Source organism: Melanotaenia boesemani, chromosome 2 (genome assembly GCF_017639745.1).
Source record: "Melanotaenia boesemani isolate fMelBoe1 chromosome 2, fMelBoe1.pri, whole genome shotgun sequence".
NCBI lineage: Eukaryota > Metazoa > Chordata > Actinopteri > Atheriniformes > Melanotaeniidae > Melanotaenia > Melanotaenia boesemani.
In genome coordinates this window covers 16,147,731-16,168,588 of record NC_055683.1, presented here as the reverse complement: position 1 = coordinate 16,168,588, position 20,858 = coordinate 16,147,731, and the positions used below count along the sequence as shown (strand labels likewise).

Genomic DNA, 20,858 nt, shown 5'->3' with positions numbered 1-20,858 from the left:
TCCCCTGATAGGCCGAGAAGCTCCCCAAAAGACTTTCAGCTGATACTTTAAGAGGAAGCCCTAAAAATAGTCCACTTTTAGGTTACATTTCATTTGTCAAAAAGATTCCTGATGTTTATTGAAAAGAATAGCATTAATTTGCCAGGGCTCAATGTTTATTTATTCATTTATCTTCATTAGCCAAATAAAATCTTCTTTATTGAAATTAATAGTATTAATATGTCAGATTTGCGTGTTTTAATTTAATGTAATTAAATCTTCCAAGCGATGTACTGAAAAATAAAACCTGCACAGATGTAAATGTAACTTTATTAAATCTGTGATGTTGACAATAGAGAGCCACATTTTTATCTTTACATTATCATATCTTGTTTTTAGATGAAAATAGGCAAAATTTGTTTTTTTTTTCCCTAACAAGATGTATCTTCAGAATCCCAGGCAGTCTTCTTAAGTTCACTCACACAACAAATAATGACCTTGTTGTAGCTACTCTGTTTTGATTTGATCGTGAAGTGGGAGGAGTTACAAGTTCCAGGCTTCTTTAAGCAGGCAGCAGATGTTACAAATGATTTGGAAACTAGTATTTCTAAATCATTTGAAATACTAGTCAAACAAATATATTTATACCCAGTGTTGGACTAGGGGGGTATTGTTCAGAGTACATACTATTATCTCCCAGTTAGCAGACAGTGTCGGGACCTTGTCCATCTGTATTTTCAACTCTTCAGCTCCATGGCTGAATATCATGACACATACTGGATTGTCATATAATTTGCTGAGTTACTTATGTTTCCCATGGTATGGTCTCTCCTAATGAAATAAACTCTCCTAATGAAATAAACAACTATTTGAGTTGATATTGTAGTGTTCTGAGCTAACACAGCCGCAAAGGCTCATGGGTAGGCATGTCTTAACAGGAATAGCCCTTTGATTGATTGTTCTTAGCAGTTAAGTTCAAGGGATGTTATCAAATTACTTTTATCTATTGTTTATCAAAGTTCGTGTTAAGTTTCGCTTGTAGCTCTGGTTTCACCATGACTCTTTGGAGATTGTACCAAGATAGACTCCCCCCTCTGCTGTTCTGTGTTGGTGTTCAATAATAAAGGACTATTATGCTTCAACATCAGATTGTTGTCCAAGTTGCTCCTTACACTATGTTCAGGATGGAGCAGCATGGCTCTGTCGGTACAGTGGTCATCGTGTATTCTGAGGGATGCTACTTTGATCCTGGCCTGGAGAGCTCATGTTGTGGTGTCTCTGAGCAAGACACTGAACCCCACATTGCTCCTAATGGGTGAATGTGGTGTATAATGTAAAGTGCTTTGGGGATTGTTTCAGGTACAGTAAAGTGCCATATAAATGCAGACCATTTACCATAAGGAAAAACAAAGTTGATCATTAGAAAGTGTGAGTAAATTTAACTTTAAAATGACACTAACACATTTGGAAAAACAAGTAGATCCCACTTAAATAAGTAATATTGAAATTAAGAAAATAATGTAGGTTTCAATTAAAAATAGCTCATTCAAACTTTTAAAATTAAGTAGATAACACACTCAAAAAATGACTAGAGGACTGATTAAATAAAGTTGACTTTACTTGAAAATTGATCTTTTGTGTTAAAAAATTAAGTTGTTTATACAACAGTTTGACCTACATAATAATTTGATGCAAAAAGTTGCCTTGATTTTATTAAGTAGATCAAGCAGGAAATTTATATCAGTGTAGCTGCGTTTCCTTCAGCACGTGGACAGCAGCATCGTTGGTTTCCTGTGAGCCTGCTCCACACAACAAACACTTGATATGCTTCCTTTTGTGCTTCTTTAAAGAACATTCCCTGTTTCAGATTAAACAAGCTGCACACAGTAGGAGAGGGTTGTTTTCGATAGTAACTATATTTTTAACCGCGCAAGACTCACCTGAAAGCCTTGGGATAATTTGAGCACTGGTTAAGATTATTAGACTGACTTTGCTAATCATGTTAAATGTAAACTTTCTTGTTAAATCTGTCCGGTTGCAGCTGATATCAGCTGGATCCAGTTTTATGTTGTATCGAGGCCAGTTTCCCCGCGAGATCTGTTCCCCTCCAGCTGTTGAAGCCTAATCCCATCCACAAGCGGAAAAAGTATGTTCTCGACAAAAGGACTTTATGTTTATATCTCAACAAACTTGTGTCGTTAACGGTAACAAATACAGTAATCCAAATAAATAAATAAAGCCTTAATAATGGTTTGAGTTTTTAATTTGAATAGTTTTGAAGTAAAAATGATTGCTTCATAAATTGCATATAATTTTAAAATAAAATATAATAAAAAATGTTGTAACCTTTTTAGCAATTATTTTACTAATAATTTGCTCATTTGATACCTTTTTAATAAGGAAATCTGACATTTTTGCCACTCTGAGTCATAACTGGTCAGGGACAACACACCCTATAAGCTCTTGATGTTCTGTGGAGTCTGCATCCATCTCTGTCATGTTTTCCGGCTGTGACTTGAGCAGCAAGTGTAGTACGGGAACTAAAGCTTTCCATGTAATCTAAAATAACATAAATGTTCACATCAACTTCATTTGTTCCTTACACTGAAATAAAAATAGCTTCTTCGGTGACAGGAGTGAAGCTTCTTTCCTGTGCAGTACCGAGCTTCTCCAGCAGATGGCAACATTACATCACAAAACCTCCGAAAATAAACCAGCAATGTCACAAAAACAAACCTGTTAGTATCTACATGTCACAATGCTTTACGACGTCGGAAAGTAGTTGCATTTACCGGACTTATGAAGAAATTCAATTATTAACTGTTTTCAGTTTTGTTTCCCCCAGTTTCCTGAATCTTTTAGCTGCCTTTGTGTATTTTACTTTTTGTAAATATTTTCTAAATTCACATCTGATGTTTAGATTCTTTGTTTAAAAGCTACTTTTAACTTCCTGATCAAAAAGCCTTTTGCCAGGCCACAGTTGGAAAAGATTCTTAATCTGTCTTGCATGGTTAAATGCATGGTGATTTTATAGGTCTACATCTGCTTCACCCAACTTTGTAAGAATTTGTAAACTTTCCTTTGCACCATCTGGTATACAATTACTTTAAATATTTAGATTAAGGGCCAACTATAGATTTACAGTCAGCCCTTAAGAACATTTACAGAAACAGTCAAGTGCAATAACAGGAGTGATAATTGGTAACGCTACCATGGCTCCACACCACTTATAAAAGATTACAATTTGTTAGCCGAGTAGCATAATTGCCAAACTCATGGGACTAAATTGTGATTTCTACCTGTACTCAAATATAGCTGCTGATTGTACATCATTTAATAGGACTCAGGTCACTAAGTCCCAATTGCAAGAGTGAGTGAATTAAAGTTTTGATTCAAATTCTTTTAGACAGCCAAGAATCACTAAAATGTCAGAGCTACCTGCATGGTTTAACTCTTCAAACAGACATGAACAAGAGATCAGAAATCCAGCACAAACTGTTTATTCAGAACAGATCAGAGGTCACAACAAGCGTTCACATGACATGTAGTTGCCACCAGATCTTCCAAGACCTTATGATACAACTTCTTTAAAAATGATCAGTGATGTGAACAGCTGGACCAGAAAGGAGTTCCTTCTAAAGCCTGCAGATAACATGTAGACATTTAGCTCTTGCCATCCAGGGAGTGTTTGTCAAACAGGTACTCCGCCATCTTGTTGTTGTGGGCATCCATGCGGGTCAGGTTAGTGATGTGATCACCAAGCTTCTTGATTGCTTCCACTTGTTCATTCAGGTAGTGGGTCTCCAGGAAGTCACACAGCTGAAAAGACATGCTTATTAGATGGTATTAAGGAGTTATTAGACTTTACTTATACCCAACTTATTAATACAACTTACATGAGGGTCTACGTGAGCAGAGGCCAGCTTGTGCAGATCCAGCAGGGCCTGGTTGACGTCCTTCTCCAGCTGCAGGGCACACTGCATGGCCTCCAGACCGCTTCCCCACTCATCACGCTCGGGTTTCTGCAATTTCAAACAACATTTAAGTCTCAAGTGACACATTTCCACACTGATATCTTTCAAAAGTGTGAACGATACATTAAATCATGAATTTGTGCCGACCTTCACATCCTGGAGGAAGATGCGCCCTCCTCTCTTGTTTTGGAAGGAAAGCAGCTTCTCAGCATGCTCCCTCTCCTCATCACTGTTCTCCTTAAAGAAGTGGGCAAAACCTGGAAGGGCCACATCATCACGGGAGAAGTAAAAGGCCTGCAGGAGGGAGAGGAACAAAAGCAGACAAGTAGTTATTAGGACACCTCAGCCATCATTTAGCTATAAACAGTAATAGACTCCTCGTCTGGCAACCAACTAATCAATAACAAGTTACTTAATGGCTCACAGCCAAAAACAATGCTGCTGTCCATGGTGCTGAAGGAAGCAACAGATCACCTGCGTTTGGAAGATTTAATTTAATTAATAAGAACACAAATCTGACTGATTAGCTATATTCTTTCCAATAAACAGGAACCTTAATAAAAAATGAAATGTAACCTGAAAGTGGACTATTTTTATGGCTTCTCCTTAAACTATCAGCTGAATGTCTTTAAGGAAGCTATTCTACATTTCAGGGTAGCTCCCCTGTAACTGGAACCCTGGTCAGCTTCTTACCATGGAGGTGTAGGTGTAGGAGGCGAACAGCTCCATGTTGACCATCCTGTTGATGGCGGCCTCGCAGTCGCGTTGGTAGTTCTGACGTACTTGGGACTCCATTTCGGCTGGCGGTTTTTCTGCTATTTCTTAACAAAAACGGTACAAAAATAGAGCTCTACGTCGACTTAATTAGTAGTGTTCAAGTAGAAAAAGATTTACGGATGAAAAAATGCTGAATAGTCGAGAGAAAAGCGGGTCGAAAGAGGAAGTTCCGTTCAAACACTGTTGAAGCAAGAACTCCTTGTAGATTTCTTCCCCGGTGTGAGGCGGTGGTTGTTTGTTGTCCTTATTTATACGCAGACCTCGTGACTGACGCAACGTCCTTCGGCACGTTTCGGCCAATCAGCAAGTGCAAAGGACACACAGGAAAAAAGCCACGAGGGATCGTGATATCTTTTTTGGAAGGTGTAATGTTCCATCAGAGTCATCAGGTGACAGTCAAGCACAAACAATGACGAAGCATTTTTAGTACATGAAGATTCAGTAAACTCAACTATATATATTGTAGATATGAGTCTATCATACATGGAAAAATGCATCTAAATTTCTTAATACAAACAAAAGAACCGTCCAAATTTTGAAATTCGGGAAAGATATTCACAACTTTCTAAACACAATTCTTTATATTTAGTCTGGGCTCTACCATGGTTAATCTCCCAAAATATATAAGATGGCTAATGTTATTTAAGTGGAAGGATAAGAGACCACCAACTACAGTCACTGGGTTGGAAAGCGAATGCAGATGTTACATCTGGTGAAAAGTACAGTAGATTCACTTTGAGAGGTTCTATTTTTATAAGACCTGTCAACCATTTTTCTTTTTTTTATTCTCTCTGTATATGATCTCAATATTGATGGTAAAAATAAATGTTGTCTAATAAACATCTTTATGTATTTCACTGTACAATAAAGCATATTTAAAAGTATAAAGTGTTATATAATGGTTTATATATGAGTATGATACACGTATCTTAAAACAACCTCAGTAAATGTTCTCGGTTAAGTTGCACTACGGGTTTTAGAAGTTATTAGTGTAATCAGTTAAATTCCAGGTAAGTTATATGATGCAGGTGCTGCAAGGAGATTAATGGTGACAGTCGTAGATACACAAACTCCTCAGTATGAGCTCATGATTCTCTCCACACACCTGGGACAGTGGAAGATAAACATGTGCCTTTAACTGGGCTTTACTCCGTTTTCCCACATATTCTTGAACTTTTGAACTCAAAGTGGCTCAACAGTTTCCCTTCTATCTGTGCTGTGTCATGTTACACAATTAGCCGTACAGAATTAGCATGAAGCTCAGTGGAGGATTGTTCTGTGTCATTGCTGTGACTCAGCATTTCTTTGTTCCTGTTTCCTGTAACTTTGTTCTGCTTTCATGGAAGTGGCAGTGAGACCGAGGACACTTGTGGACACAGATATGCTGACCTCAGCTGTTGCTGGCTGGAACCACTTTGTGAAGATAAAAAAAACAAGGAAAGGAAACAAGATCTGGCTCACTGAGAGTGTGTCGTGACAGAAGTGTACTTCAAAATTCCTGTTTCAGTGAAGAGCTAGTATAACCAGGTTAGACTGCATTACATTATTTAACATGAACAAGTCCTTTAAATATTGAAGATGAGAGAACATTTCTGATCATGTTTATTCCAGCATCCGACATGCAAACAAACCTGTCTCTGTTCCCCATCTCGGGCAGTCAGACCAGCGTCCTCTGCTCCTGTTTCCAGCATATACCACCATCAGAAAATGTTCTAAGACAACTAAAACTACCTTCACAACATGGCCTGAGGAGGCTGTATCACAGCTTCAGGATTGTTTTTATAACATGATGGAACTTGTGCCACTATGACCAAGTTCATGGACATGTATTAGTGTACAAATGTTAACAGCTGTTAGGATGTTTAAATTGGGTCATTATGAAATTTAAGTTTGGGCTGATTTGACATCAAATTATTTTAGATAAGTCAGAACTGATACAGATGTTTGCTAAATTCTAAATTTCAACCCATAATTCTTTGCACAGCATCTGCTTGGAGAATGGTGTTCCAGAAAAACATAATCTAGCCAAATCCCAGCAAATATGCCCCTTTCTAACCCGAGTTGGGACCATAGACTGTATATAAAAGGTGGATAGAGCCTCCGTGACATCACCCGTAGGTTTCTGAAGAGCAAAAGTGAAGCTCACTGGGCGGTTCCCACCATCGCCATCTTGTTAGCATCACGCATGCTGTTAGTCTCGGAAAATGGGCAAAGAGGTCTAGCTAAGAGGGGGACTGTGAAGGTGGGGGTGGATGATTGACAACCATAAAACTCCGAGCTGCCTGTGGCTAAGAGCTAACCGAGCTGACCCCGAGAAACGGTAGCTAACCGGCTAATGGAAGTAGGCAGGCTAAAGCTAAAGCACGCTGTTAGCCAGCTAAAAAATGCGGTTGTGCTGCACTGTCCCATCTTTCCGAGGATATTGGATACCTGTCATTTAAAAGGACACGGCTTTAATTATGCCTAATTCAAAGATTAAATAACATCCAAACGGATGAGTTAGAAAACAAAAAACACCCCCCTCACAGTAGTCATGAAGTCAAACTTGACCTGTTAATCCTAAAATGTTTTTTGTACCAGGCTTTAAACATGTTTATTTCTGCTGTGAAGTTGGTCCTTTTAACATTGGTGTCTATGGGGATTTGCTCTGTTTTGGAGCCAGCCCCTAGTGGATGAGGGGTGAACTGCAATTTTTGCACTTCTGCATTGGCTTCCCATTTTACAGGTGGAGGTTGCCACTTGGTTGGAACCCACATTGGACAGATTTAGCTGAAGGTGGCGATCCTTCATCCATGCAGAGATATCAGCAAGGCATGCTGATATTCGCATTGAGACGGTTGTGTCGTCAGGTGGGAAAGAAAGGAAAAGCTGAGTGTCATCTGCATAGCAGTGGTAGGAGAAACCATGAGAGCTAATGACTGCACCGAGTGAGGAGGTGTATAGTGAAAAGAGAAGAGGGCCAAGCACCGAGCCCTGAGGCACCCCTGTTGTCAGCCCATGTGATCTGGACATTCCCCCTTGCCAAGATACTTTGAATGATCTCCCTGTGAGGTAGAACGTAAACCACGAGAAGACAGATCCTGAGATGCCAAGCTCCAAGAGTTTGAAGAACAGTATATGATGGTTGACTGTGTCAAAGGCAGCAGACAGGTCCAGCAGTATAAGGACTGAGGATTGACCAGTGGATCTGGCAAACCATAGGGCATCAGTAACTGACAGGAGAGCAGTTTCAGTAGAGTGACCTTGCCTATAGCCAGATTGATATGGATCAAACAGGTTGTTGTCTTGGAGGAACTGTGAGACCTGACTGAAGACGGCACGCTCTAGTAATTTAGACATGAATGGAAGCAATGAGACTGGCTGGTAGTTTTCATCCTGGGCTGGGTTGAGTGTGGGTTTCTTCAGCAGCGGGCTAACCCGAGCTTGCTTGAAGGCAGAAGGAAAGACACCGGATTTAAGAGAGGAGTTGATAATATGAGTTTCTGCAGATTTGACTGTAGGTAAAATGCTCTGCAGGATGTCAGAGGGAACAGGATCAAGAGGACAGGTTGTGGGTTTTGAGCTGACTAGAAGTTTAGAGACTTCGTCCTCATTTAGACAGCGGAAAGAGCAGAGTGAGGCACCAGTAGCTGGTTTGGTAAGGCTGAGTTGGTCAGGCTCAGTGAATTGGTTACTGATGGTAGCAACCTTTTCAGTGAAGTAGGAAGCAAACATTTCTGCAGTCAGCACAGTGGGAGGCTGAGCAGGTGGTGGCGATAGAAGAGAGTTAAACACCATGAACAGTTGTCGTGTGTTGGGAGCATTGCGGATCTTGTTCTGATAAAAGGCTATCTTGGCCGCCTTTAGGCTGAATGTGAAAGTTTCAAGTTTTTGCTGGTACTCAGACAAGTAAGTGTGCTCTTTTGATTTGTGCCACTTTCTTTCTGCAGCCCTGAGTCCGGCTCTGTGCTCCCTCAGAACCTCTGTGAGCCATGGACTGGGAGGGTTTTGTCTGGCTGGTTTTGACACCAGAGGACAGACTTGTCCAGCGAGGAGGCGAGAGAGGAGCAGAGTGTTTCTGTAGCCTCATTAACAGACAGTAAGGAGAAGTCTGAGTGGGAAGGGAGGGTAGAGTAAACCTCATCAGACAGCTGTGTAGGTCTGAGGGATCTCAAGTTTTTGCGGTAGGACACCATTTTTGGAGCCGCTTGATTGACATGAGGAAGGAAGACAGAGAATTTAACCAGGAAGTGGTCTGAGAGATACAGCGGGGTGACGGACAGGTTGGCTGTGGAGCAGTTTCTGGTCAGCACCAAGTCAAGAGTATTGTCAGCTTTGTGTGTTGGAGGAGTCTTTACCAGTTTGACATTGAAAGAGTAGATGAGAGCCAGAAAATCAGTTGCCTGTGGTTTGCCAATGTGAATGTTCATGTCTCCCATGACAATTAGCGGTGTGCCATTATCAGGAATGTCAGAGAGAATCATGTCCATTTCAGAGACAAAGTCATCTATACTGCCACCCGGAGGGCGGTAAATGACCAGAATGTATGCAGTAATGGGTGTAGAGACCTTTACTGCATGATACTCAAGTGATGAGCAGTTAGCCATAGGACGGACAGAAGTAAAGTTCCACTTCGTAGAAATAAGAATGCCCGTTCCACCTCCTCGTCCAGCTGAGCAAGGTGTTTGGGTAATTCTGCATTGACAGAAAGGGCAGCTGGTGTAGCTGTGTTTTCTGGACGGATCCAAGTTTCAGGCAGGGCTAGGACCTGAATGTCAGAGAGATTTATCAATGAACTGATGAATTCTGTTTTGTTCACTGCAGACTGACAGTTCCAGAGACCAAAGGTAACAGAGGGTGTGGCTGACGTGCATGCCATTGGAAAGGACAGGTTTTGCGGATTGCGGTGTCTATGGGTGACACGCCTTGGTCTGTACCCATGTCTGATAGGGATGGGTTTGAAGCACATTGTGCGTTAATATAGTTGTGAGGAGGTTTGAGCTCATGCCTTTACTCGGTGGATTTGCAGGTCTTTACCCTTTGTGATCTTTACCCGACGTGGGCTGACACCTCGCTGACGATTAAGCGCACCATGTGTAGTAAAGCACCTGGAGCTGACACAGCTGAGCTCACTTTGCTTGATTCCAACCGGCTAAAACCACCTCTATCTGCTTTGCCCTGAGCAGTACACAGTGGGTGTGACCTGCATCACGGCCTCAACTGGTTGAAGAGAGAAGGTGCTAACGACAGAGCCCCACACCAGCAATGTAAACAATAACCCGAAACCAAGACAGAAACTCAAGCAGTAAACTCACCTAACTGACTGTACCAACCCTGACTGACATCAGTGCTTGTTCTGCTGAAGTTAAACAAATTCTCTCTTTTATACGGGATTTTCCTCAAAATCACCGCCTCTATCTGCTTTGCCCTGAGCAGTGACATGACATGAAAATATATTTATGTGACATTTCTGCTGCTCTATACAAAACCACAGTAAATAGTAAAATGTTACCATCTCATGCTGATATTTCTGTGCTTTTAACTTGTGATACTGCTACTTGGTCAGACTGGGCTGGATTAATAAAATAATCTGCAGATGATTTTAAGCTCTTGCTTTCCTCTGATTTTTTCCAGCTTTTTGTTGATTTTTTGTTTTTATTTTTCCTGCGTTGATTTACAGAATATTACACATACAAAACTGAAATTTACATTAATTTCCCTTGGATATTTCTTTTACATCGCCAGAAAAAAATTTACAAATGCAACGTCCATTTTTAATCTCCAGTATCCTTGTAGAAGAGCTGCAGACCAAAGTGGAAACGTATCACTGAGCATTTCCTCATTTGTTAATTAAAATGTTGTGATTGGCCTATCCTGCTCAAGTTAAGTGGGAATTTAAAGCAAATGAAGGACCAAACTATTTACAATGCTTTAACAAAAAAGAAGATATAAGCAAAAATGTATCAAAATATAGGAAAAATATGAGCATTAACATAAACAGATTAGTCTATATCTGCAGGATCCAGAACCAGTTAGTGTAGTAGGGGAACTAAAGCTTCCCTAATATTCTAAAATATCACAAATTTTCACGTCAGCTTCAGTTGTTCCTTAAACGCTGAAATATCTTAAGACAGGAGAGAAGCATCTTTACTCTGCAGTACCGAGCTTCTCCAGCAGATGGCAACATTACATAAAACCTCAGAAGAAACCCAGAAATGTCACAAAAACAAACCTCTCAGTATCTACATGTTAAAATGCTTTACAGCACTGAAAAGTAGTTGCATTCACTGGACTTTTGAACACTGCTTATAAACAGTTACTACTTTTGTTTCCCCAAGTCTGCTTATTTTCTTTCAGCCTCGGTATAGTTTAGTCTTTGTAATTATCTAAGTTTACATAATCTGAAGTTTTTTGTAACACTTGAAGCCTTTTGTTCTCTATCAAAATGCCATGCCTTTTACTTTGAATATACAGATTAAAACTTCCTGTCAGCGCTTGCATTTTCAAGGTCAGTCCAGCGTAACAGGAGTGATGTGTTTCAGTGGTTCTCCAAACCACAACTGCCAAATGTCAGACACCCAGTTGTAAAGTTGATAAAGCCCTCAGAATAAAATAAAATAAAAAAAATAAATAAATAATAAAAAAAAACTCATTTCATTGTGAAATGAGTCATCCCACAAAACATTCTGGCCTCTGAAGCGGATTCCTTTCCTAATCAACTTACAATTACAGTGAGTAAATTAAAGGTTTGATTCCATTTTGTTTAACTAGCTGAAAAATCACTAAAATGACAGAGCTACGTGCATGGTTTAACTCTTCAAACAGACATGACCGAGATCAAAATTGTTGATTGTGCAGCATTGCTTATTAAACCTTAGAATAGGACTTAGTCATTAAGTCACAACTGCAATGAAGAAATAAAAATTTTGATTCAGTTTTCTTTTATCCAGCTGAGAATCACTAAAATGCAATCAGAGCTACCCATGTGGTTTACACACTTCAAACAGACATGACCAAGAAGCCAAAATTCCAGCACAAACTGTTTATTCTGAACAGATCAGAGGTCACAACAAGTTTTCACATGACATGTAGTTGCCAGTAAATCTTCCAAGACCTTATCATTTAACTTAAATTGAAAATGCTCAGTGATGTGAACAGCTGGACCAGAAAGGAGTTGCTTCTAAAGCCTGCAGATAACATGTAGGCCTTTAGCTCTTGCCATCCAGGGAGTGTTTGTCAAACAGGTACTCCGCCATCTTGTTGTTGTGGGCATCCATGCGGGTCAGGTTAGTGATGTGATCACCAAGCTTCTTGATTGCTTCCACCTGCTCATTCAGGTAGTGGGTCTCCAGGAAGTCACACAGCTGAAAACACATGCTTATTAGATGGTATGAAGGAGTTATTAGACTTTACTTATACCCAACTTATTAATACAACTTACATGAGGGTCTGCATAAGCAGAGGCCAGCTTGTGCAGATCCAGCAGGGCCTGGTTGACCTTCTTCTCCAGCTGCAGGGCACACTGCATGGCCTCCAGACCGCTTCCCCACTCGTCACGCTCGGGTTTCTGCAATTTTAAACAACATTTAAGTCTCAAAGTTCACATTGCACACTGTTCTGAACCATTTTCTTAAAGTGTGAAGGATACATTAAATCATGAATTTGTGCTGACCTTCACATCCTGGAGGAGGATGCGCCCTCCTCTCTTGTTCTGGAAGGAAAGCAGCTTCTCAGCATGCTCCCTCTCCTCATCACTGTTCTCCTTGAAGAAGTGGGCAAAGCCTGGAAGGGCCACATCATCACGGGAGAAGTAAAAGGCCTGCAGGAGGGAGAGGAACAAAAGCAGACAAGTAGTTATTAGGACACCTCAGCCATCTTTTAGCTCTAAACAATGATAAACTAGTAGACTACTCATCTGGCAACCGACCAATCAGTAATAAACAAGACACCAAAATGCACTGAAAATCGACATTATGCAATATTTCTTATTAAACACTGACTTCTGAACAAAGCACATGCACTTAGACAATAGTCTAAGACAATAGACCTTAGTAGGAGGCCTATTTTCGAGTCCGCATGGCGACTTTTACACTGCACGTGCGTGCGCACATATCTATTAGTGCACATTGCATGGTCAAAAATATAGTTACTACTGGGAGGAAAAAAAATCTCTGCAACTGTATGTAGCGCGTTTAATCAGAACCTGGAAGCAGTGATGTTAACGTCTGACACAAAAGCCCCAAAGCCTGCGTCGAGTAAAGGGGGCGTGTCCAAAACGAAGCCAACGTCTTCTGCGCTCTGCGTAATTCCAGGTGACAGCGAGGTGATACAACACATTCAGCACAAACTAAAACAAAATACATCAGCAGTTTGGTAATGATTGTATATGATACATTCCAATAATATAAGATTTAAACTTTAAACTGCTGAAACGATAGATAACTTTATATATTTATAGATTTACAATACAGTTGCATCATTGTGTTTACATTTCCACCGATATGCAGTTTACAGACTGCCGGACATCAAATGACCAGCAGATGTCAGTAACACCAAATGAGCTGTTAAATGGTGCCTCGAGTAATAACACACTGTAATAACACGAAGCAATTGTCCAGAAAGACTCAACACATTCACGGGGCTTCATGAAACCATCACTACCAGGGAGGGAGTTATTTAACGAGCACAAAAGGCAGCACATCGAGTTTTTGTTGTTTGGACTCTCGCAGCACAACAAACAAAGCTGCTGTCCACGGTGCTGAAGGAAACAAATAGTTCTGTGTCACTGGTAATATTTAATTAAATTAACACACAAATCTGACATATTAACGCTATTATTCAATAAACAGGAACCTTTATGAAAAATTAAACGTAACCTGAAAGTGGACTATTTTTATGGCTTCTCCTTAAACTATCAGCTGAATGTCTTTAGGGAAGCTATTCTACATTTCAGGGTAGCTCCCCTGTAACTGGAACCCTGGTCAGCTTCTTACCATGGAGGTGTAGGTGTAGGAGGCGAACAGCTCCATGTTGACCATCCTGTTGATGGCGGCCTCGCAGTCGCGTTGGTAGTTCTGACGTACTTGGGACTCCATTTCGGCTGGCGGTTTTTCTGCTATTTCTTAACAAAAACGGTACAAAAATAGAGCTCTACGTCGACTTAATTAGTAGTGTTCAAGTAGAAAAAGATTTACGGATGAAAAATGCTGAATAGTCGATAGAAAAGTGGGTCGAAAGAGGAAGTTCCGTTCAAACACTGTTGAAGCAAGAACTCCTTGTAGCTTTCTTCCCTGGTGTGAGGCGGTGGTTGTTTGTTGTCCGTATTTATACGCAGACCTCGTGACTGACGTAACGTCCTTCGGCACGTTTCGTCCAATCAGCGAGTGCAAAGGACACAGGAAAAAAGCCACGGTGAATCATATCCTTTTTTTTTTTTTTTTGTAAGGTGTAATGTTCCATCAGAGTGATCAGGTGACAGTCAAGCACACGCAATGACGACGCATTTTAGTACATGAAGATTCAGTAAACTCAACTATATATATTGTAGATATGAGTCTATCATACATGAAAAAATGCATCTAAATTTCTTAATACAAACAAAAGAACCGTCCAAATTTAAAAATTCGGGAAAGATATTCACAACTTTCTCAACACAATTCTTTATATTTAGTCTGGGCTCTACCATGGTTAATCTCCCAAAATATATAAGATGGCTAATGTTATGTAAGTGGAAGGATAAGACACCACCAACTACAGTCACTGGGTTGGAGAGCGAATGCAGATGTTACATCTGGTGAAAAGTACAGTAGATTCACTTTGAGAGGTTCTATTTTTATAAGACCTGTCAACCATTTTTCTTTTTTTTTATTCTCTCTGTATATGATCTAAATATTGATGGTGAAAAGTAAATGTTGTCTAATAAACATCTTTATGTATTTCACTGTACAAAAAAGCACATTTAAAAGTATAAAGTATTATATAATGGTTTATATATGAGTATGATACACGTATCTTAAAACAACCTCAGTAAATGTTCTCGGTTAAGTTGCACTACGGGTTTTAGAAGTTATTAGTGTAATCAGTTAAATTCCAGGTAAGTTATATGATGCAGGTGCTGCAGGGAAACTCCTCAGTATAAGCTCATGATTCTCTCCACACACCTGGGACAGTGGAAGCTAAACATGTGCCTTTAACTGGGCTTTACTCCGTTTTCCCACATATTCTTGAACTTTTAAACCCAAAGTGACTCAGCAGTTTCCCTTCTATCTGTGCTGTGTCATGTTACACAATTAGCTGTACAGAATTAGCATGAAGCTCAGTGGAGGATTGTGCTGTGTCATTGCTGTGACTCAGCGTTGCTTTGTTCCTGTTTCCTGTAACTTTGTTCTGCTTTCATGGAAGTGGCAGTGAGACCGAGGACACTTGTGGACACAGATATGCTGACCTCAGCTGTTGCTGGCTGGAACCACTTTGTGAAGATAAAAAAACGAGGAACAGAAACAAGATCTGGCTCACTGAGAACGTGTCGTGACTGAAGTGTACTTCAAAATTCCTGTTTCAGTGAAGAGCTAGTATAACCAGGTTAGACTGCATTACATTATTTAACATGAACAAGTCCTTTAAATATTGAAGACGAGAGAACATTTCTGATCATGTTTATTCCAGCATCCGACATGCAAACAAACCTGTCTCTCTTCCCTATCTCGGGCATCTTGGGCTGAGTTGAATATACTCAGACTGTGTTATTAATGCTGCAGAGACAAGAATAGCTGCCAATAAACAAAATGATTGAACCATTTAACTGCATGTTTTCTTAACAGAACTTCATGGACATGTATTAGTGTACAAATGTTAACAGCTGTTAGGATGTTTAAGTTGGGTCATTATGAAATTTAAGTTTGGGCTGATTTGACATAAAATTAATTTTGATAAGTCAGAACTGATACAGATGTTTGCTAAATTTTTCATTTAGACCCAGAATTAGCATCTGCTTGGAGGATGGTGTTCCAGAAAGTTATAATCTAGCCAAATCCCAGCAAATATGCCCCTTTGTAACCAGAGTTGGGACCCTCATGGGGCATCAGGAGAAAATCCCACAGTGGCTGAAAGTGGGCAGGTAGGGAACTCAACATACTGACGGGGCTGAGTATAACGTGTCCCATTAGGGCCCCACAAGTGGCCCCATTTTGTAACAGTGACCCGTAATTGTGTCCTTTCTTGACCCAAGATTTCATGCTGGCAGAGGGGCCCACAGCAAAGGAAACGCTAGATTGGGGCCAGCTACAGTCCCACAACATACCCTTTGGTCTACATATGGGGTGTCCCACTTGGGCCAGTTTGGTTTGCCAACAAAGGGCCCAACATTGGTTTTTACGTGGGTTTGTCCTGCCCACACTGCCCTACAGAAAGCCCACCACAGCTCACAGGAGGCATGTTTGCTGGCACAGCTATCTATAATGTAACCACGTATAATCTAACAAGAGTACTTTCTGAATTAATTCTTCATCTCTCCTTCTAAATGTATATTGTACAGGACTTTTTATTCTCACTGTCTCTGTACTGAAAGCTGTGGGAATCCAGACACACATGTTTTCCAGAAGAGATGCTGAGTACAGTCCATCGTGGGACAGAATTATTTCCTTTTATATTACTCTTTGATAAAAGATTGTGTGTATGAAAGGAAAAACCTACATGCCACTTACAATCGTCGACATTTAAGATTACAGGTTGATTTTGGATGGATCTCTGGAGAGAGGAGCCATGTTTTCTGTATGTACTCTAAATGTTGGGATCATGTTTTAAGTCGAACGGTGCTTGTTTGCTATAGTCTGCTAAATAACAGTTATGATCCTCATTAGTCCATGAGATTAGATATTCTCATTTGAACGTACCCGACCAGTACTCAAGAAGCTGTGGCTAACTTCCTCGATTAAATGTCTTATGTACATTAATATTTTTATGTTTCTTTAAATCTGTTCATGGCTTATACATGGTTCATTTTAAAGTTAAATTCATTCATTTCAGCGTCACAAATTTTAATTTTTACTAAAAAAAAAAAAAAAAACTGTGATTTTAATAAAAAACATTATCTATGTTGGGTCTTTTTTTAGTCCAGCAAGAAGTTGAATGTTTTTTTATTTTGTTTTGATTTTTTGTTTTTTTTTGACAATCCTGATTATTATAGATTTTATCTTTAACTATTTAACTTATTCATTAATGGCAGTCCCGCTCCAGAAAGCATAAAACGGTTGTTAGTTCACAGCTCAAAAACTTACAAAATTTCTAAAACTTTAGTACTTAAAAATCGTAGTATGGCTCTTTCTGCCTTTTTAAACCCTGACACACTGACCTCTTTGTTTTAAATAAAATTGTCATGTAGGATCAATAATTCTATGTCAGTTCCAAAAATGTTATGGTCATATTTTTCTTTGCAAATCGTAACATAGCTTCATTCTGCACAACATAAAACTGCTACGTTCAGAGGGGTAGGAGGGGTGGTGGTGGTGTTACACTGATGAAGCTTCACACCAGAATACAGAGTTTGATCCAATGTTCTCCAAGCATTTCTCCCTTTATTTAATTAAAGTTAGACATGAAAATATATTTATGTGACATTTCTGCTGCTATATACAAAACCGCAGTAAATAGTAAAATGTTACCATCTCATGCTAATATTTCTGTGCTTTTAACTTGTGATACTAGACTGGGCTGGATTAATGAAATAATCTGCAGATGATTTTAAGCTCTTGCTTTCCTCAGATTTTTTTTCCAGCTTTTTACTGATATTTTTATTTTTATTTTTCCTGCGTTGGTTTACAGAATATTACACATACAAAACTGAGATTTACATTCATTTCCCTTGGATATTTTTTACATCGCCAGAAAAAATTAACAAATGCAACGTCCATTTTTAATCTCTAGTATCCATGTAGAAGAGCTGCAGACCAAAGTGGAAACGTATCACTGAGCATTTCCTCATTTGTTAATTAAAATGCTGTGATTGGTCTATTCTGCTCAAAGTAAGTGGGAATTTAAAGCAAATGAAGGACCAAACTATTTACAATGCTTTAACAAAAAAGAAAATATAAGCAAAAATGTATCAAAATATAGGAAAAATATGAGCATTAACATAAACAGATTAGTCTATATTTACATGTACAGTATCCTGTGCTAAAAATTTCTGTAAAATCAAAAAGATCTTAAGCATGTGAGCATTAATTTGTCTATGACAGAAGCTCTTCCAGTGACGTGCTGTGGCGTCGTGCCTGCATCCATCTCTGCTGTGTTGTCTGGCTCAGTGTAGTAGGGGAACTAAAGCTTCCCTAATAATCTAACATATCACAAATTTTCACGTCAGCTTCAGTTGTTCCTTAAACGCTGAAATATCTTAAGACAGGAGAGAAGCATCTTTACTGTGCAGTACCGAGCTTCTCCAGCAGATGGCAACATTACATAAAACCTCAGAAGAAACCCAGAAATGTCACAAAAACAAACCTCTCAGTATCTACATGTAAAAATGCTTTACAGCACTGAAAAGTAGTTGCATTCACTGCACTTCTGAACACTGCTTATAAACAGTTACTACTTTTGTTTCCCCCAGTCTGCTTATTCTTTTACCTGCCTTGGTATATTTTAGTCTGTCAATATTCAAGTTTACCAAGTTTCTTGTATTAAACACTTATTTTAAATCTTTTATCCTCTATCAAAATGCCATACCTTTTACTTTGAATACTCAGATTAATGCAAAACTTGTCAGCAATTGCATCTACAAGGTCAGTCAAGTAACAGAAGCATTTTAGTGCTTGTCCAAACCAGTTAGCCAATTGTCAGACACCCAGTTTTGAAGTTGATAAAGCCCTCAGGGAATGAAAAAAAAAAAAAAACAAAAAAAAAAAAAAAAAAAAACACACACCTTTCATTGTGACACGAGTCATCCTGCAAGACATGTTGGCCTCTAATGCCGATTTCTTCCCTAATCAACTCACAATTAGTGAGTAGATTTGTTTGGTCCAGTTTCCTTTAACCTGCTGAGGACTAAAATGTAATCAGAGCTACCTGCATGGTTTTAACTCTTCAAACAGACATGACCAAGAGATCAAAATTCCAGCACAAAATGTTTATTCAGAACAGATCAGAGGTCACAACAAGCTTTCATATGACATACATTTGCCACTAAATGTTCCAAGACCTTATGATTTAATTAAAAAAAAAAAAAAAAGATGCTCAGTGATGTGAACAGCTGGACCAGAAAGGAGTTGCTTCTAAAGCAAGCAGATAACATGTAGACATTTAGCTCTTGCCATCCAGGGAGTGTTTGTCAAACAGGTACTCCGCCATCTTGTTGTTGTGGGCATCCATACGGGTCAGGTTAGTGATGTGATCACCAAGCTTCTTGATTGCTTCCACCTGCTCATTCAGGTAGTGGGTCTCCAGGAAGTCACACAGCTGAAAACACATGCTTATTAGATGGTATCAAGGAGTTAATCGACTTTACTTATACCCAACTTATTAATACAACTTACATGAGGGTCAACATGATCAGAGGCCAGCTTGTGCAGGTCCAACAGGGCCTGGTTGACGTTCTTCTCCAGCTGCAGGGCACACTGCATGGCCTCCAGACCGCTTCCCCACTCATCACGCTCAGGTTTCTGCAATTTTAAACAACATTTAAGTCTCAAAGTACACATTGCACACTGTTCTGAACTATTTTCTCAAACTGCATGATACATTAAATCAAGAATTTGTGCTGACCTTCACATCCTGGAGGAAGATGCGCCCTCCTCTCTTGTTTTGGAAGGAAAGCAGCTTCTCAGCATGCTCCCTCTCCTCATCACTGTTCTCCTTAAAGAAGTGGGCAAAACCTGGAAGGGCCACATCATCACGGGAGAAGTAAAAGGCCTGCAGGAGGGACAGGAACAAAAAGCAGACAAGTAGTTATTAGGACACCTCAGCCATCATTTAGCTATAAACAGTATTATAACTGGTAGTTATGTAGCTCTCCAGTCGTCAGGGACATGAGTCAAACAAGTGGCCTGGACTTGATGACCAGTTGGCTAATGTGGAGAGAAGCAACCTAAGCATGACACAGCACTTTTTCAGCAAAAAAGGATGGGCGGCGGCGGGGGGTGTCAGTGTTGGTTTCTCTCTACTCTGGCAAAAGACCAGTCAGCGATAAACAAGACGCCCAAAAATGCATTGAAAACCGATATTATGCAATATTTTTGTTGTGAAACAGCATTTCATCCCAATAACGGCCTACTAAATAAAATTAAGCACACGACACTAAAATTACTGACTTTGTTAGCTTCTTACCATGGAGGTGTAGGTGTAAGAGGCGAACAGCTCCATGTTGACCATCCTGTTGATGGCGGCCTCGCAGTCACGGTGGTAGTTCTGACGCACTTGGGACTCCATTTCGGCTGGCGGTTTTTCTGCTATTTTTTTAAACAAAAACGGTACAAAAATAGAGCTCTACGTCGATTTTATCGGTAGTGTTCAAGTACAAAAGATTTACGGATCAGGAATGATGAATAGTCGAGAGAAAAGCGAGTCGAAAGAGGAAGTTCCGTTCAAACACTGTTGAAGCGAGAACTCCTTGTAGATTTCTTCCCTGGTGTGAGGCGGTGGTTGTTTGTTGCTTGTATTTATACGCAGACCGCGTGACTTACGTAACGCCCTTCGGCACGTTTCGGCCAATCAGTGAGTGCAAAGGACTCAAGGGGGAAAGCCGCATGAGGGACCATGATTTTTTTTTTTTTTTTTTTTAGCTACTGTGTTCCATCAGTGTAATCATATCACCTGACAGACAAGCGCATGCAATGACGAAGCCTTTTTAGTTTATGAAGATTCAGTAAACTCAACTTTATATAATGTAGATATGATTCTATAATACATCTAAAAATCTAAATGTCCGAGGACAAATACAATAGCAGTCCAAAGTTTGCAATGTTAAATTTAATCTGCGTAACCATTTTTAAGATATATGAAGATGAGCAGCTAATGAAAATACTGCAATGCAAAATGACCTATAAATTCTGGTTCTGGTTCATCCTCCTGATATGTGATTAAAACCTTATGGGAAGACAATTCAAAACCATGGGTGACAAAATTTGGGATATGACTGTGAAGGGTTCATTCTCCCCCCTTGAA

General features: G+C 39.7%; 3 protein-coding genes across 4 annotated transcripts; all 3 read right to left on the bottom strand.

Moving 5' to 3' along the window:
- Window positions 1-3,463: 3,463 nt before the first annotated feature.
- Window positions 3,464-4,966, bottom strand: LOC121629217 (ferritin, middle subunit-like). The gene is made up of 4 exons (XM_041968828.1): window positions 4,647-4,966; window positions 4,101-4,247; window positions 3,876-4,001; window positions 3,464-3,798 (listed from the first exon to the last, which is right to left on the bottom strand). The coding sequence occupies exons 1-4, from the start codon at window positions 4,746-4,748 to the stop codon at window positions 3,643-3,645; spliced, it is 531 nt and encodes a 176-aa protein (XP_041824762.1). The 5' UTR covers window positions 4,749-4,966; the 3' UTR covers window positions 3,464-3,642.
- A 6,770-nt stretch (window positions 4,967-11,736) lies between these two features.
- Window positions 11,737-14,025, bottom strand: LOC121629208 (ferritin, middle subunit-like). The gene is made up of 4 exons (XM_041968821.1): window positions 13,703-14,025; window positions 12,382-12,528; window positions 12,151-12,276; window positions 11,737-12,073 (listed from the first exon to the last, which is right to left on the bottom strand). Exons 1-4 carry the CDS (start codon window positions 13,802-13,804, stop codon window positions 11,918-11,920), a joined length of 531 nt encoding a protein of 176 aa, XP_041824755.1. The 5' UTR covers window positions 13,805-14,025; the 3' UTR covers window positions 11,737-11,917.
- On the bottom strand, window positions 11,737-20,348 carry LOC121629197 (ferritin, middle subunit). Of its 2 annotated transcripts, XR_006008347.1 has the most exons (5): window positions 20,022-20,348; window positions 19,461-19,607; window positions 19,232-19,357; window positions 18,941-19,154; window positions 11,737-11,859 (listed from the first exon to the last, which is right to left on the bottom strand). XR_006008347.1 is itself a non-coding variant. In XM_041968807.1 (4 exons), exons 1-4 carry the CDS (start codon window positions 20,121-20,123, stop codon window positions 18,999-19,001), a joined length of 531 nt encoding a protein of 176 aa, XP_041824741.1. In that variant the 5' UTR covers window positions 20,124-20,348; the 3' UTR covers window positions 18,811-18,998. The 2 variants fall into 2 exon arrangements, 1 of the variants encoding a protein (XP_041824741.1); XM_041968807.1 differs by lacking the exon at window positions 11,737-11,859 and having other exon boundaries at window positions 18,811-19,154.
- Window positions 20,349-20,858: the final 510 nt, after the last annotated feature.